Source organism: Pituophis catenifer, unplaced genomic scaffold (assembly GCF_029215685.1).
Source record: "Pituophis catenifer annectens isolate HBS135680 unplaced genomic scaffold, rPitCat1.0.hap2 SCAF_4, whole genome shotgun sequence".
Lineage (NCBI taxonomy): Eukaryota > Metazoa > Chordata > Lepidosauria > Squamata > Colubridae > Pituophis > Pituophis catenifer.
In genome coordinates this window covers 115,076,157-115,090,013 of record NW_027256884.1, presented here as the reverse complement: position 1 = coordinate 115,090,013, position 13,857 = coordinate 115,076,157, and the positions used below count along the sequence as shown (strand labels likewise).

The 13,857-nt window shown below is 36.9% G+C and overlaps 1 protein-coding gene across 2 annotated transcripts in view; it reads left to right on the top strand.

The window, feature by feature from the left end:
• The first annotated feature begins 868 nt into the window (after positions 1-868).
• DYNC2H1 (dynein cytoplasmic 2 heavy chain 1) overlaps positions 869-13,857 on the top strand; it is a 152,252-nt gene continuing 139,263 nt past the window's right edge. For both annotated transcript variants that reach the window (XM_070943969.1, XM_070943968.1), the window contains exons 1-6: positions 869-1,146; positions 2,133-2,303; positions 2,695-2,830; positions 3,179-3,297; positions 5,384-5,528; positions 12,827-13,059. In XM_070943969.1, coding sequence (XP_070800070.1) covers positions 892-1,146; positions 2,133-2,303; positions 2,695-2,830; positions 3,179-3,297; positions 5,384-5,528; positions 12,827-13,059 — 1,059 coding nt within the window. In that variant the 5' untranslated portion in view covers positions 869-891. The remainder of the gene's footprint in view (positions 1,147-2,132; positions 2,304-2,694; positions 2,831-3,178; positions 3,298-5,383; positions 5,529-12,826; positions 13,060-13,857) is intronic.

Genomic DNA, 13,857 nt, shown 5'->3' with positions numbered 1-13,857 from the left:
GAGGAAAGGGAAGCAAACTGGAAGTTTATTTGAGATACAGGGCACCAACAGATTTCTACCCGAGTTTATATTCCATATATTTCCTGAAATGCAGCACCCAGAGTCCTTCACCAGTAGTTGGAAGCTGCTGAGCTGCGTAGGTCAACCATCTGTAGACTCAACAGATCCTCCATGCATACAACAACCTTTTCCAGACTGTTGTCCTCCAGACGGGGTCTCCAACCTTGGCAACTTTAAGACTTGTGGACTTCAACTCCCAGAGTTCCTCAGCCAGCAAGCTGGCTGAGGAACTCTGGGAGTTGAAGTCCACAAGTCTTAAAGTTGCCAAGGTTGGAGACCTCTGCTCCAGACAACGTCTCTCATCACCCCCACCCAACAATCTTTTCTTCAGCGGGAATGACGGTACTTGCAACGCAACACATCTATCGGGGCCAACCTACAGCAATCTTGGACGCTTAATGCCACTTCCCGCAGCATCTAACTCAAAGCCAAGCACGAGTTACGCGCCTAGCGATTACCTATCACACCGATTTGGATTTCACTGTATTCCAGGGTTGTGGAGAAATGGATGCGGATCGCTTAATACACCCTTAAGCAACGCGTCTTAGCATTAGGCGGCGTCGGCCATTTTGGTTGCCCTAGTAACCGGGCCTAGCAACGCCGCCTGCCGGGTATCTCTGAGAAATCAAACGGCCGTTTCTTTCTTCCTTACCTTTCGCGGCGGCCCGGTGTGTCGCTGCCGCCGGTATGATCTTGGCCGTTCCGTTTTCTCTTCACTTTCTTCCCTAAAACAAATGTTCTTCAACTCTTCTGTTTCTTCTGGGAACGGGGAGAAAGGCGGACGCCTTGGGTAAAAAAAAAAAAAAAGGCGCTCGGCTCCGCAGCCTTTCCATGGCTTTGCCTCCGGTCTCCGGACCTAGACGGAGCTCCGGAGTCGCGACTCACATGCCTCTCGATGGGGACGGCGATGGCGACAAGAGGAAGATTTTCATTTCGGCCACTGCTGGCAACTACTTTGGGCTGTCGTCGTATGGGAGCCTGGCACCTCTCTCGGCCAGTCCCGAACTGGCCAACTTTTTGGATGATGGCAACGAATTTCTTCTCTGTGTGCAGCACTCGGAAGACCAGATTGTGGTCTCAAATAAGGTACCGTGATGTCCTTCTTAATTATATTATTATCAGTGTTAGTTATTTATCCCACCTTTTATTTATTAATATATTTGTGTGTGGGGTGTGTGTATCTATCTGTCTGTCTGCCTGCCTATCTATCTATCTATCTATCTATCTATCTATCTATCTATCTATCTATCTCCAATTGGGTTTATTATCAGGGGATGTCTTATTTTGGGGAAAACAGGACACACACACACACACACACACACACACACACACACACACACACACGTACCTATATATCTATGATTTTTAGGATCTCTATTATCTCTATATATCATCAATATCTTTTATATCTATCATCTAGGTAGACTAATACTCTGATTAGTTTATACATTGTACTGTTGAATAAACCACAGAGGTTGGGTTCATGCAGATTGATAAAATAGAACCAGCCATGTCTTCATTTAGAACAGTTGTAAGACTGATGTTTGTAAGGCAGCTTTATAACTGTATTCTTAAGGTATCAACCCACAGAACATTTAATGCTGTACAGCTTTATAACTGTATTCTTAAGGTATCAACCCATAGAACATTTAATGCTGACAGGTAGGTCATTTATTTCTTATTTAGTATGATTTTTAAGTGTAATATTATAAACAATCCTTTCATTAAAGAGAAGGAGGGAACACACATATTTCTTTCTCTATATGTTGCGCCATTTATCTTATCAAAATACATATTTCTGTATCTTCTTGATTTAGATAAAAAGTCACATTCTACTATAATATTTTTAAAGTAAATCCTGTTTTCCATGTTTGTTTTACTTTGTCTATGATATTACAATATTATATTAAAATGTAGCCCAATTTTTCTTTCTGTTTTTCCTCTCTGAGATAGGAAAGTTTAATAACTGTAGAGTGTGCCCTATAATTTTAATAATTTACAAATATTGTCACAGTGCTGAATTAGTTTTCTGCTTAATAGTTAATTAATTTCTGTGTTTCACACTTATGCAGGTCGAAGCTAGCAATTCGGAAGACAAAACACTAGTATTTTTCAAGCTGCGACCAGATGTTATTACAGAAGATAATCTTCACACCAATATTCTTGTATCATCTATGTTAGATTCTCCAGTTAATATGCTTTATCAAGCAGTGCGACAGGTATTTGCACCGGTACTGCTGAAAGTGAGTATGCAGAATCCAGGTTATTTCAAGAAATCACAGGATTTTTCTTATATATTGAAAATGTACTCTTTTCTTATAGTTCTTTTATTATAGAATTTATTTCATTGCTTTGACACGATGCTAGTTTTAATTTATAGAAAGTAGCTCTCTCTTGTCATTACCATTCAAAATTATTTAATAGTTAATTACTACAAGCTTAGTACGTTAGTACGTATAATTAATGTAAATTAATTTACTGTTAAGAATCATGTCAACTATGTTTCAGCACTGAGAAAACAACCAAAGAATGAGATAATGTATGCAGAATTAAATAGAGAAAATTGTTTGTTATAATAATGAAGATAATGAAGTTTTGATAGAAAAATTACATAATCTAAAATCTTTATTTTAGGATGAAAAATGGAGTAAAGATTTTGATCCCAAACTGCAAAATCTTTTGCGGGAGTTAGAGGCTGGCTTAGGTTCTGTTCTAAGGAAAACAGATACTGCTTATACAGGAACAAAATATCGGGAAGATGATGTTCAAGGTATATAATGCTTAATATTTATAAACTGCGAAATTTAAATTAGATATAGTGAGAAATAGTTTGTCATTATAGTCCAGTGAGTAGGCATAGAAAGTGTGTAATAAAACATTCTATTCAGTAATATTTCAGATATTATGATATGCAGAATTATGATATGCAGAATCGTAGATATACTAATGTTTCTGTAATATGGTATAATATATTTGAGATGCAATGATTGTGTCTTAATATAGATACTAATGCTCATTTATGTGGAGTAAATTACTAAAATATATGCTGTGGCTTTTAAAGATCTTCTACTTGATTGCTATGCAACCAACTGAATATTTGTTTTTTGTTTTTTTATAGCTGTACTTTGCCCAAATGATGAATTTCAATTCTGGACAGAGCGTGCTCAACATGGAAGTAAATCATGTAGCAAGGACAGAGCTTCTCATTTTAAAGAGCTGTTTGAAGCCATTGCACATGTGTGTAACATTTGTTTTATTTATTTGTTAAATTTATTTGCTGTCTTGCTATAGAGCTACTCTAGGTGGCTTAAAACAGTAAAAACTAAGAAATGAAAAGAAGTGTAAACATAACAGTAGCAAAGTAATGGAACAATAGAGTAAGCAATGAAAAAGAAAGCATTGAGAAATGTGATATGAGAATAAAAGATGGGTGGGTAGGGAAGCAGGGAGTGAGGGGCTGTTGCTATCAATCTAGTAGCCATCTCCAGTGTGGTAGTCACCCATTGGGTTCCCAGCCAACTGGCAGAGTCAGGTCTTCAAACTCTTACAGTAGGATAGGAGTGTGCAGGCAGATCTCATCTAGGACATTGGCAGAGGTGGTATTCAGCAGGTTCTGACCAGTTTTGGAGAACTGGTAGTGGAAATTTTGAGTAGTTCGGAGAACTGGTAAATATCACCTCTGACTGGCCCCGCCCCCACTTATTCTCTGCCTCCCGAGTCCCAGCTGATCGGGAGGAAATGAGGATTTTGCAGTAACCTTCCCCTGGAGTGGGGACAGAATGGAGATTTTACAGTATCCTTCCCCTGCCACGCCCACCAAGCCACACCCACAGAACCAGTAGTAAAATATTTTGAATCTCACCACTGGAGAGTGGGTACTATGTAAGAGAAACCTCTTCTTCTGGATACCAATACTTGAAGTTCTTTGACCGACGGAATCTACAGTAGACCCTCTGCCAGCATGAGTGAGGCAGGCTTGTTCTAGCAGGACACAATGTTTCATCAAGGGGGCTGGACCTATGCCATTAAGGGATTTAAAGATCATAACCAGCATATTGAATTGCACCTGGAAGCAGAGTGGTAGCCGGTGTAGTTTGTGGAGCAGAAGTGGAATATGGGCCATTCTAGGGGCCTCAAAAATTGCTCAAACAAAGTTTATTAAACAAACAATCGCCAAATAAAAAAAAATAATGAATAATGATCAAATAAATAAATAAAATTTATCAACAAAGCTGAATGTTTAATTCACAAGTCTCCCCCAACTTTCCACATACATGGATAGCCTCTCGGAATATTTTACCAAAGTCTTACTGCCTGAAGAATTCTAGAACTTGACGTGCAGAGATCTGAAGGGCTTTTGTATCAGGGAGGGCTACATTATGATATCAAAATTATATACTGCTGCATTGCTTCTGTTTTTATGTACACCGTAAATCACAAAGCAGTCTATAGTTTTATATATATGCTGGATTCATACAATCAGTTATAATAGAACTGAGTTGTGTACAGATGGACCTTCCTTCATATACAAGTATTGGTTTTTATTAAATTGTAACCTTTGTTGAAAACATATCTTCATGAATTTCTATAGGAAATCAACATTTTACATATAGATAATAACATTTGAAGAAATGTTTCAATAATACTTTTAACTCTTCATAGAAATCAGGAAGTTTGCTGCTATCTGAACTTTTAATTTTTGTCCTTATTAGGATATTGATAAATAATAGTGGCATTTGCCATACTTAACTTGCAGTTAGATTAACAATAATGTGTACTTCCTGAGATCAGCATAAATCAGATGTGTGTGACCACTAATCTTTTTATGGCATAGCCGAGACTGAAAATGAGGAGGCAGAGCTCAAATTTGGGCACTCAAACATTATTTTGTTACTTTAATTAAGAAATTTCCTCCTCATCCTTCACTCCCAGATGTCCCATTCTTCTTTATCAAAAGAGAGCACAGAGCACAGACTCTTTTTCCCAGTGTCATAATACACTTTTCAGCCAGCATCCTTATTTATTTTGGAATTGTTTGCAGCTGACAGGAATGGGGTAAGGAAACAATTGCTCTTTTACTCATTGTAGTTAGGTCAAGGTGAATGGGCAGGTTTGTCATAAGATAGTTTGAAACATTGAGGCAGATGAGAATGAACTGGGAAGGACTGTAGGGAGTTGAGGGAAGTCATGCTGAGTATTTGGAAAAACGGATGGCAGACAGTACGTACCATAATAACATTTTCATAGAAATGTTTCCGAATCATTGCAGCCCTAATATATTTGCTGGAAATTTTTAATTTTTAATTATGTATCACACTTCTAGGATTATTACAATTTGGACAGCTTATCTTTATTTGAGGTTGTGGATTTAGTGGAGACCACACGGGACATTGTTGATGATGTCTGGAGGCAATCAGATCACGAGCCTTTTCCACAGTCGCGCATGAAGAACCTTTTGGATGTCATAGGTAAAGTTCTAGACAAAAAGCCCCCCTGAACAGTTGGATAACTTGTCTTTTTTTTCTTTTTTTTTAATTGAAAAGTTTTATGAAAAATACAAACATTTTCAACCCCCATCCTTCCCCCCTCAACCCCCCTCCCCTTCCCCCCCCTCCCTTCCCCTCCCTCCCCCCCACCCCGCTCCCTAGACTTCCCAGAACGAGCACAGGGTATAGCATTCACAAACCAAGAACTAAAATGTGCTAACAAATTATTACATTTCATATTCTCCCTAGGTCCTTAACTCCTTATAATTCAGAAAAAACAAACATAAACTACTTAATATTATTTCATTCATAAGCTATATGAATCTTCTTATTCGGATACTTCTTCTGTATGTAATCAATCCATTTTCTCCATTCCGATATATATCTCTCATTTGAATGGTCTTTAAGGTATGATGAAATTTTTGCCATTTCCGCCAAATGCACAACTTTTAATGTCCATTCCTCAATAGTAGGTGGATCTTCCTTCTTCCAGTACTGTGCCACCAGTAACCTGGCAGCCGTTATTAAGTTCAAAACCAGCTTAGTCTCTATTACAGTACAATCCGTAACTATTCCCAACAGAAAAAACTGTGGTGTAAATTTAATTTTTTTCTTCAAAATATTTTGAATAATCCACCATATTTTTATCCAAAAAGCCTTAATCTTTTTACATGTCCACCATATATGAAAATATGTAGCATCTTCACACTCACATCGCCAACACTTGGATTATAAATTTGGATACATACAGGCTAGTTATTTTGGGTCTAAATGCCATCTATAAAACATTTTGTAAAAATTCTCCCTTAAATTTTGTGCTTGTGTAAATCTTACATTTCTAACCCATATCTTTTCCCATGTTTCCATCATTATTGGTTCACCTACATTTTGTGCCCATTTTATCATACAATCCTTGACTAAGTCTGTTTCTGAATCTATTTCCAGTAATGCATTGTACAACCTTTTTATGTGCATTTGACCTTCATCTCTTATTTGCTTTATCAAATTCTCATCCTGCTGCAAAATACCAATTTTTTGATCTTCTCTCCATCTGGCCAGCAGCTGTCCATATTGAAACCAAGTCTTAATAATCCCTTCTTCTTTTAGTTGTTCCATGGATTTTAACTGTAGTCTGACTCCTTCCTTATAAAGGAGTTCCTTATATGTAATCTTATCTTGCTTTTGCTCTAAATTTATGTTCTCTATCGCGTGTCTGGGTACTGTCCATATTGGTAACCTATCATTTAGTTTATATTTATACTTTTTCCAGACACGCAATAGAGCATTTCTTAATATATGACTTTTAAAAGTCTTATCTACTTTCTTATCATACACTAAGTAAGCATGCCAGCCATAAACCAAACCATATCCTTCAATATTCAATATCTTTTCCTCCGTTAAGTTTATCCAATCTGTGATTGCTGAGAGGGCAGCAGCTTCATAATACAATCTTAAATTGGGCATCTTAAGACCACCTCTTTCTCTAGTATCTTGCAATATCTTTTGTTTGACTCGTGGTTTCTTCCCTGCCCATACAAATTTGTTTATGCCCTTCTGCCATTCCTTCAAGTTTTTTAAGTATAGGTATCATTTGAAAAAGAAATAGAAATTTTGGTAAAATATTCATTTTTACAGCGGCTATCCTTCCCAGCAAAGACAGTTGTAGTTTTTTCCAGTTGTCCAACTCTTTCTGTATTTTGTGCCACAATGGTTCATAGTTGTACTGATATAATTTCGTATTTGCAGTCATAATATAGACCCCCAAATATTTAACCTTCTTAACTACTTCAAATCCTGTTAACCTTTCTATCTCTTCTTTTTGGCTCCTAACCATATTTTTAGCTATTATTTTTGTTTTAGCTGCATTTATTTTAAAACCAGATACTTGTCCATATAAGCAGGTTATATCCATCAAGGCTGTAATCAATTATACCGGTTGGGTTAAGGTAACAACCAGGTCATCCGCAAATGCTCGTACCTTGTATTCATGCTGTCTAATTTTAATTCCCTTAATTGTATTCATCTCGCGTATCTTGTTTAATAAAGTTTCCAGCGTCAAAATAAACAATAACGGAGACAAAGGACAGCCTTGCCTTGTTCCTTTTTCTATGTTAAAAGCATCTATTAAACCACCATTAACTATTATTTGCGCTGTTTGTTTTTGATATATTGCCTTAATAGATTGTTCTCCAAATTGCATCCTTTCTATTAGTTTTAGTAAAAATTGCCAATTCAATCTATCAAAGGCTTTCTCAGCATCCAAGAACACAAGCATTGCGGGGACCTGGTTGTTCCTTCCCAAATACTCTAATAAGTTAACAATTTGCCTTACATTACTCTTCATTTGTCTACCATTTATAAAACCAGTTTGATCATGGTGAATCATTTGCTGCATGACTGTCATTAATCTATTTGCCAAAATTTTAGCAAATATCTTATAGTCTGTATTTAATAATGAAATTGGCCTATAATTTTTAGGATCTGTATCGTCATGCCCTTCTTTTGGGATCAACGAGATAAATGCTGTCTTCCAAGTTGGAGGTACCTCTCCTCCCTGTTGTATATTGTTAAATAATTATTTCAACGGTTCTATCATTTTCTCCTGTAGGGTTTTATAGTAAATAGCCGTCAAACCGTCCATCCCAGGAGCTTTACCCACTTTCAACTGCTTAATTGCTAACGCAATTTCCTCGGAAGTTATCGATTGATTTAAACTATCCCTCTGCTCATTTGAAATTGTATAAATATTCTCTTTCTGCAAATATCTATCTATATCTATATCTTTAATTTTATCACCAGTATACAGCCTCGAATAAAACTCTAAAAAAGATTTTTTAATCAATTGTTGCTCATAAACCTCTTTACCCTTATATTTTATTCTCTCTATTGTCCTTGATTTTTGCTTTTTCCTTAACAAATATGCTAACCACCTGCCTGGTTTATTGGCATTGTAAAAAGTATTATGTTTTGCATATCTTAAATTAGTTGCCACTTGATCTGCTATTAACATATTAAATTGACCTTTCAATAAATTGATTGCCTCTTTAATTTTCTTATCTGTTGGATTAGCTACTAAAGCCCGTTCCTGTTTACTAATCTCATCTTCTAATTCTTTTCTTTTTGTCCCCTGTTTCTTTCTATATTTATTATTCAAATATATCAAAATTCCTCGCATATATGCCTTACTTGCATCCCATACCATTTCCATCGATGTGCCCTTTTGCATATTCATAACAAAAAATTCTTTCATAAATTTTTTACACTCTTTTACATTTTCTTCATACCTAAACAAATTATCATTTAACCTCCAGGACCTCCTAGGCCCTTTCTCATACTCCAATTCCAGCCAAACTGGACTATGGTCTGTCAATGTTCTTGAGCAAATCTTCGTATTTTTCACCCTAGATAAAAGATCGTTAGTAATTAATATAAAATCAATCCTTGAAAAGGATTGATGTCTATCTGAAAAAAAAGTAAAATCTTTTTCTTACGGGTTTCTTTCACGCCAGATATCTCTCAACTCCCAGTTATCCATCATTTCCCAAAACGCTTTGGGCAATTTTGCTCTTGTTAACACATTTTGTTTAGGTCCCTTCTTGTCTTTTTTAACGTCCAAAACACCATTCCAGTCGCCTAACAGGATACAAGTTTTATATGCCCACTGTGTCAATTTTGAGTGTAGTAAATTATAAAAGTTTTCTTGTTGTTGATTCGGGGCATAAACTCCGATTACAAGTATTTTTTCTCCTTTTACTAAAAGTTCTATCGCTAAAAATCTTCCTTGATCGTCTGCTTCAATTAATTTAGCAACTAAGTCTCTTTTCAAATATATAACTATACCATTTTTCTTTTCTGGTGCTGCTGCTACGTAAGATGTACCAAGTCTTGCATTAATCAAATATTTTTGATCTTGTATTCTTATATGAGTCTCTTGTAAGCAAATTACTTCATTCTTAAATTGCTTAAGATAGTGAAATATTTTTCTTCTTTTCTGTGGAGAATTCAAGCCATTAACGTTCCAAGTCAAAAATCTAGTTCCCATCTCTGGGCCTTTGGAGCCTCTGAAGCAAGTCCTGATGCTCTGATCTCATTTGAGTTTTAGGTCTTGCTCCCCCCACTACTCCTTTTTTAGTAGTATCTTGAATCATTTCTTGAGTTGCCATCTGGGATTGTTGCTGTCTTAATTCTTCCTTGAGTCTAGCTGTCACCGATCTGGTCTGTCTTTGATCCTTTGGTAACTGCGAGAAATCAATCAGCGCCAACTCTTGAGTAGCCATTTGGATTTGTAATATTTCTTCTTGATCAGCCAAAGCTCCCCCCTGAACTACTGTCAAGAGCTCTTCTGTCTCAGCTTCCATTACTTCTTTCTTTCTTTTGCCTTCTGGTGATTTAGTTGATTTGGGTGTGCCAGCCTTTAATACATTAGTATGAAAATCTCTTGCTTTCCAAATTGTATTAAGCCTATATCTCTCTCCTGAGTAAGTCACCACTAGTCCAGTTGGCACCTCCCATCTGTACTGTATCTGACGTTTTCTCAGTTCATCCACCAGAAAGGCATACTCCCTTCTAGCTCTCAAGATCTTAGGAGGGATTTCTTTCATTGTCATTACTTCCTGGCCTTCCACCCGAAGCTTGTTTTTAAAAGTAGCCTGTAAAATTTCGTTACGTACTCTCCTTGTAGTAAAATATATCACAATGTCTCTTGGTAGATGTTTCTGTCTAGCAATCCAGGAATTAACGCGGTACAGCTTGTCCATCTGCCAGCCCAGATCATTTTTTGACTCCCCCACCAGCGGTGCCAATGCCTCAGACATCATTTCTCTCAAATTCTCTTGTTTATTCTCCTTCACCCCTCTGAATCTTAAAGCAAATTCCATGTCTCTGTATTGTAGCATTATTACATCGTCTTCAGCCCTTTGAATTCTGTTTTGAGCTTCTCCTATTTTACTATCCAAAATTTCAGAGGATTGTTTAATTTCCTCAACTCTGTCATCCACCATCTCAATATTGCCTGCCAGACACTTAAATGCCATTAATATATCATCCCTAATCCCCTGATTGCGAATTGCAATCTCATCTGACACAGCCTGTATCTTTTCATTAGTTTCCTTAATTTTTTCATTAGTTTCCTTAATTTTTTCATCAATCACATCAACAATTTTATTTTGGGTGACTTGGAGAGCTTGTTGCAACATCTCCAACGTTAAGGTCTGTGGATCCGCTGGAGGAGCAGAAACTTGTAATCTAGGAATATGAGCTGGGGAGCTACCAGCACTCCCAGTTCCTTTAATAGGAACAGTTTTTACAGACTTTGAGGCCATTTCCAGTTTGAAATTAGTCTTTATATTTAATCAGAGTCAAAAAGAAGAGTTCCTCAAAAGATTTCCCAATATTAATTAACATTTAAAATCCTCCTTCTGTCAGCACAAAAGCTTTTTTTCCAGGCGAAGGGCTGCCAGCAAAACGAAACTTTTCCTGTAACTTTCCGTTTCCCCCGCCCTTTCAAGCTTCAATCGCCATATTGTTGCAAAGTACTAAGTGATTACTTCCGAAGGAGGCTCTAGGCATTGGAGTTAGGTAAAAAATACTTGCAGTCTGATTTCTCCTTGCTCGTTCCGCCTGCTGTTAGTTCAAGATGTTAATTCCCTCATTTCCATTCAGCAAGATTGGTCGCGGCTTCTAATTCCGCTAATTAGCGGAGACGTCCCTGGTCTGGAGTGGCTTGACAGGCTTTTAGGGAGCGTGCGCCCTTCGCGCCCGAGGATTTTTCCTAGGGCATTCGGGGGGCTCTACCTCCACCTGCCTGCTCTTCTCTCTCCCCTTTGCCCGGGGAGAGAATTTCAAGCCTCCAGACAGCGTTTGTCAGCTGTTCTGGGGCTTTAACGGAGCCAGGGAGCGGACGCTCTCAAAAGAATGTCTTTCGAGGCTCGCGGAGCCAAGCGGAAGTCGATAACTTGTCTTTTTGATAACTGCCTGACAAGGGAAAGTTACATGGAATAAGTTATTTGAATTTTTATTATTGTTTAACTTCCATACAATCTTAACAATTTCTGTCAGCCAAGATGAAGCATCTCATGAGCGTTGAGGATGATAGATTGGTTTTTGGCATTTGATATTTTGAGCCATCAAATATTGTTGTGCTGCCTAATTTCTCTTGGTGCAAATGATACCACATTCCAGGGTTTTATTTAGGTCACAAAGCTTTTCTGTTCGGAAGAAGGGTTTTGTTTCCTAACTTTTCTTTATCAGTGGTATTCCTGAGTTCAAATGGCAAGGCTTTTCATTAACTTTACAAGCACTTCCTTTGGGTCCTTCCCTTTTTTCCTTCCCTAGGTTATTTATCACACATATGCTGAAAACTCTGGGTCAATTCTTCTGCCTTTCTTCCGAATGGCATAGTGTGGTCATCCATTTTTGAGTCCCATCTCAAAACGAACATGAACCAGCTTGAGATATATCTTTACCCATCCTCACTTGTTTTTAAGGCTGGCAGCTGTAGGACTCCTGGATAGAAAGAAGCTTAGGAGTTCAAATCAATGATGGATTTTCTTTAAAGGTGTTTATAGACTCTGTCAGTTTCTTATCACCAAATGGCCCAAAGGCTGGTTCATACTGTGATTTGTCTTGTGTCTAGATTTAAGAGCAATCTTGTGGCCTTCTTACTTAATGCCTGTCTCTGCTACCTGATCTGAGTATAGAATAGTCCTGCTTGTACTGTTGTAGAACTCTCCCAAACAATCCCTATTTCTATTATGAATCCCTATTTTGATTGAGTATTCATAAAAATTACAGATACAAGTTGCTATGCAGACTCATTGGATCATACATGTATAAGCATATCCATTTGTTTGGAAAATTTGTTTGTGGCTTGTGCCTGATCCTGTCCTTTAGCCATGGTACTTCCAATTCTAACAAACCACATCACCATTGAGAAATTTCCTCATTTAGATCCAGCCCTCTGGAAACAAATCATTACGATTACACCTGAAGTTTGATTTATCAAAACATTAAAGGAAAGGAAAGCTTCCCTTTTTATGAGCTCTTGTAAAGGTGGTTTAATTTTTTGTGTAGTTAAATAATCTAAATTTTTATTTAGATATAGGTGCCAATAATTGCATTATACACACAAATGCCTTGCGATTTGGTTTGTAGTGATTACCTCGGTATAATGGATATATTAAGAGGCACAAATGTAGACATGAAAAAGTGTGCTTTGCCAAACAAAATACAAATAATTGAAAATACAGTTAGTTATCTTTATTTGCTTGTATGATTTTTAGCTGGCTCTCTTGGAAGATTTGTTCAGAAGAAGTTAGGTACTTTAAACCTATGGGAGGATTCGTTTCACACAGTAAAAGAGAATCTGAAGGCTGGCATCATTATTTGTGAACAGTGGCTTGCAGCTTGTGACCATCTTACAGGACAGTTATGGCAGCGTTATACCCCACATATATGGCGAGGAGAGAAATACATCCCTGAAACACTAGGAAAACTTGGCAAACGTCTTGAAGAGGTATCTGTTTTGGTTTGTTTTAGGGATGTGAGGTCTAGGAAAAATTACAATCTGAAGGCTTTTGAATATGATGTTTTCTAATGGAAGAGACTGTAGTATTTGATTTTTAGATACAGAGCTATAAAATTCAGGTTCTTGGTTCTTTAGTTAAAGACTCTCTGATAATAGCTATAAGGAAAAGTAGATGATAGAGCTCTTCAATTGATTTTCTTGTATGTTTTCAAAACAAACTGGAGACATGATGTTGATACATTTTTAAATTTCCTTTCCCAGTTTATAAATTCCCAAAATTGCTGTTTGTCCCCAAACTTTGGATAGGGTGATTTTCAGTAAAAAATATATTGTATTTCCCACTATGCAGTTTGAGATTTTTTTAAAAAAAAGTATGTATGCATGTCAGAATTAAGAGGAAGGAAAAATAAATATCAGAGAAAAAGAAACAGAGTATTTATTTCAGTCCTACCATCATGTTATTTAGGAAAAAAGGTTGCCCATTTTCTGATAGAATGAATTCTGAAGCTATGGATAAAAGAACAATATGAGATGAAATGTGTAAATAGTTTGACACAGTATAAAGGCAGCTTCACATATTTGCAGACGAATGAAATAATTTTGGATAGAGTCAAACTTTTAGGAAATGTCTATAGTAAAATATCTCCACTTTTACAAATCAGAAGTCTGCAATCCCTCTGAAAAAATAATCCAAGGTAATTTAAGAGGAAGATTTTTGACAATGAGAATAGACAGCATCTAGGTTATGCCGAAGAATCTGTTTAGCAGAAATCTTACTGGATTTAG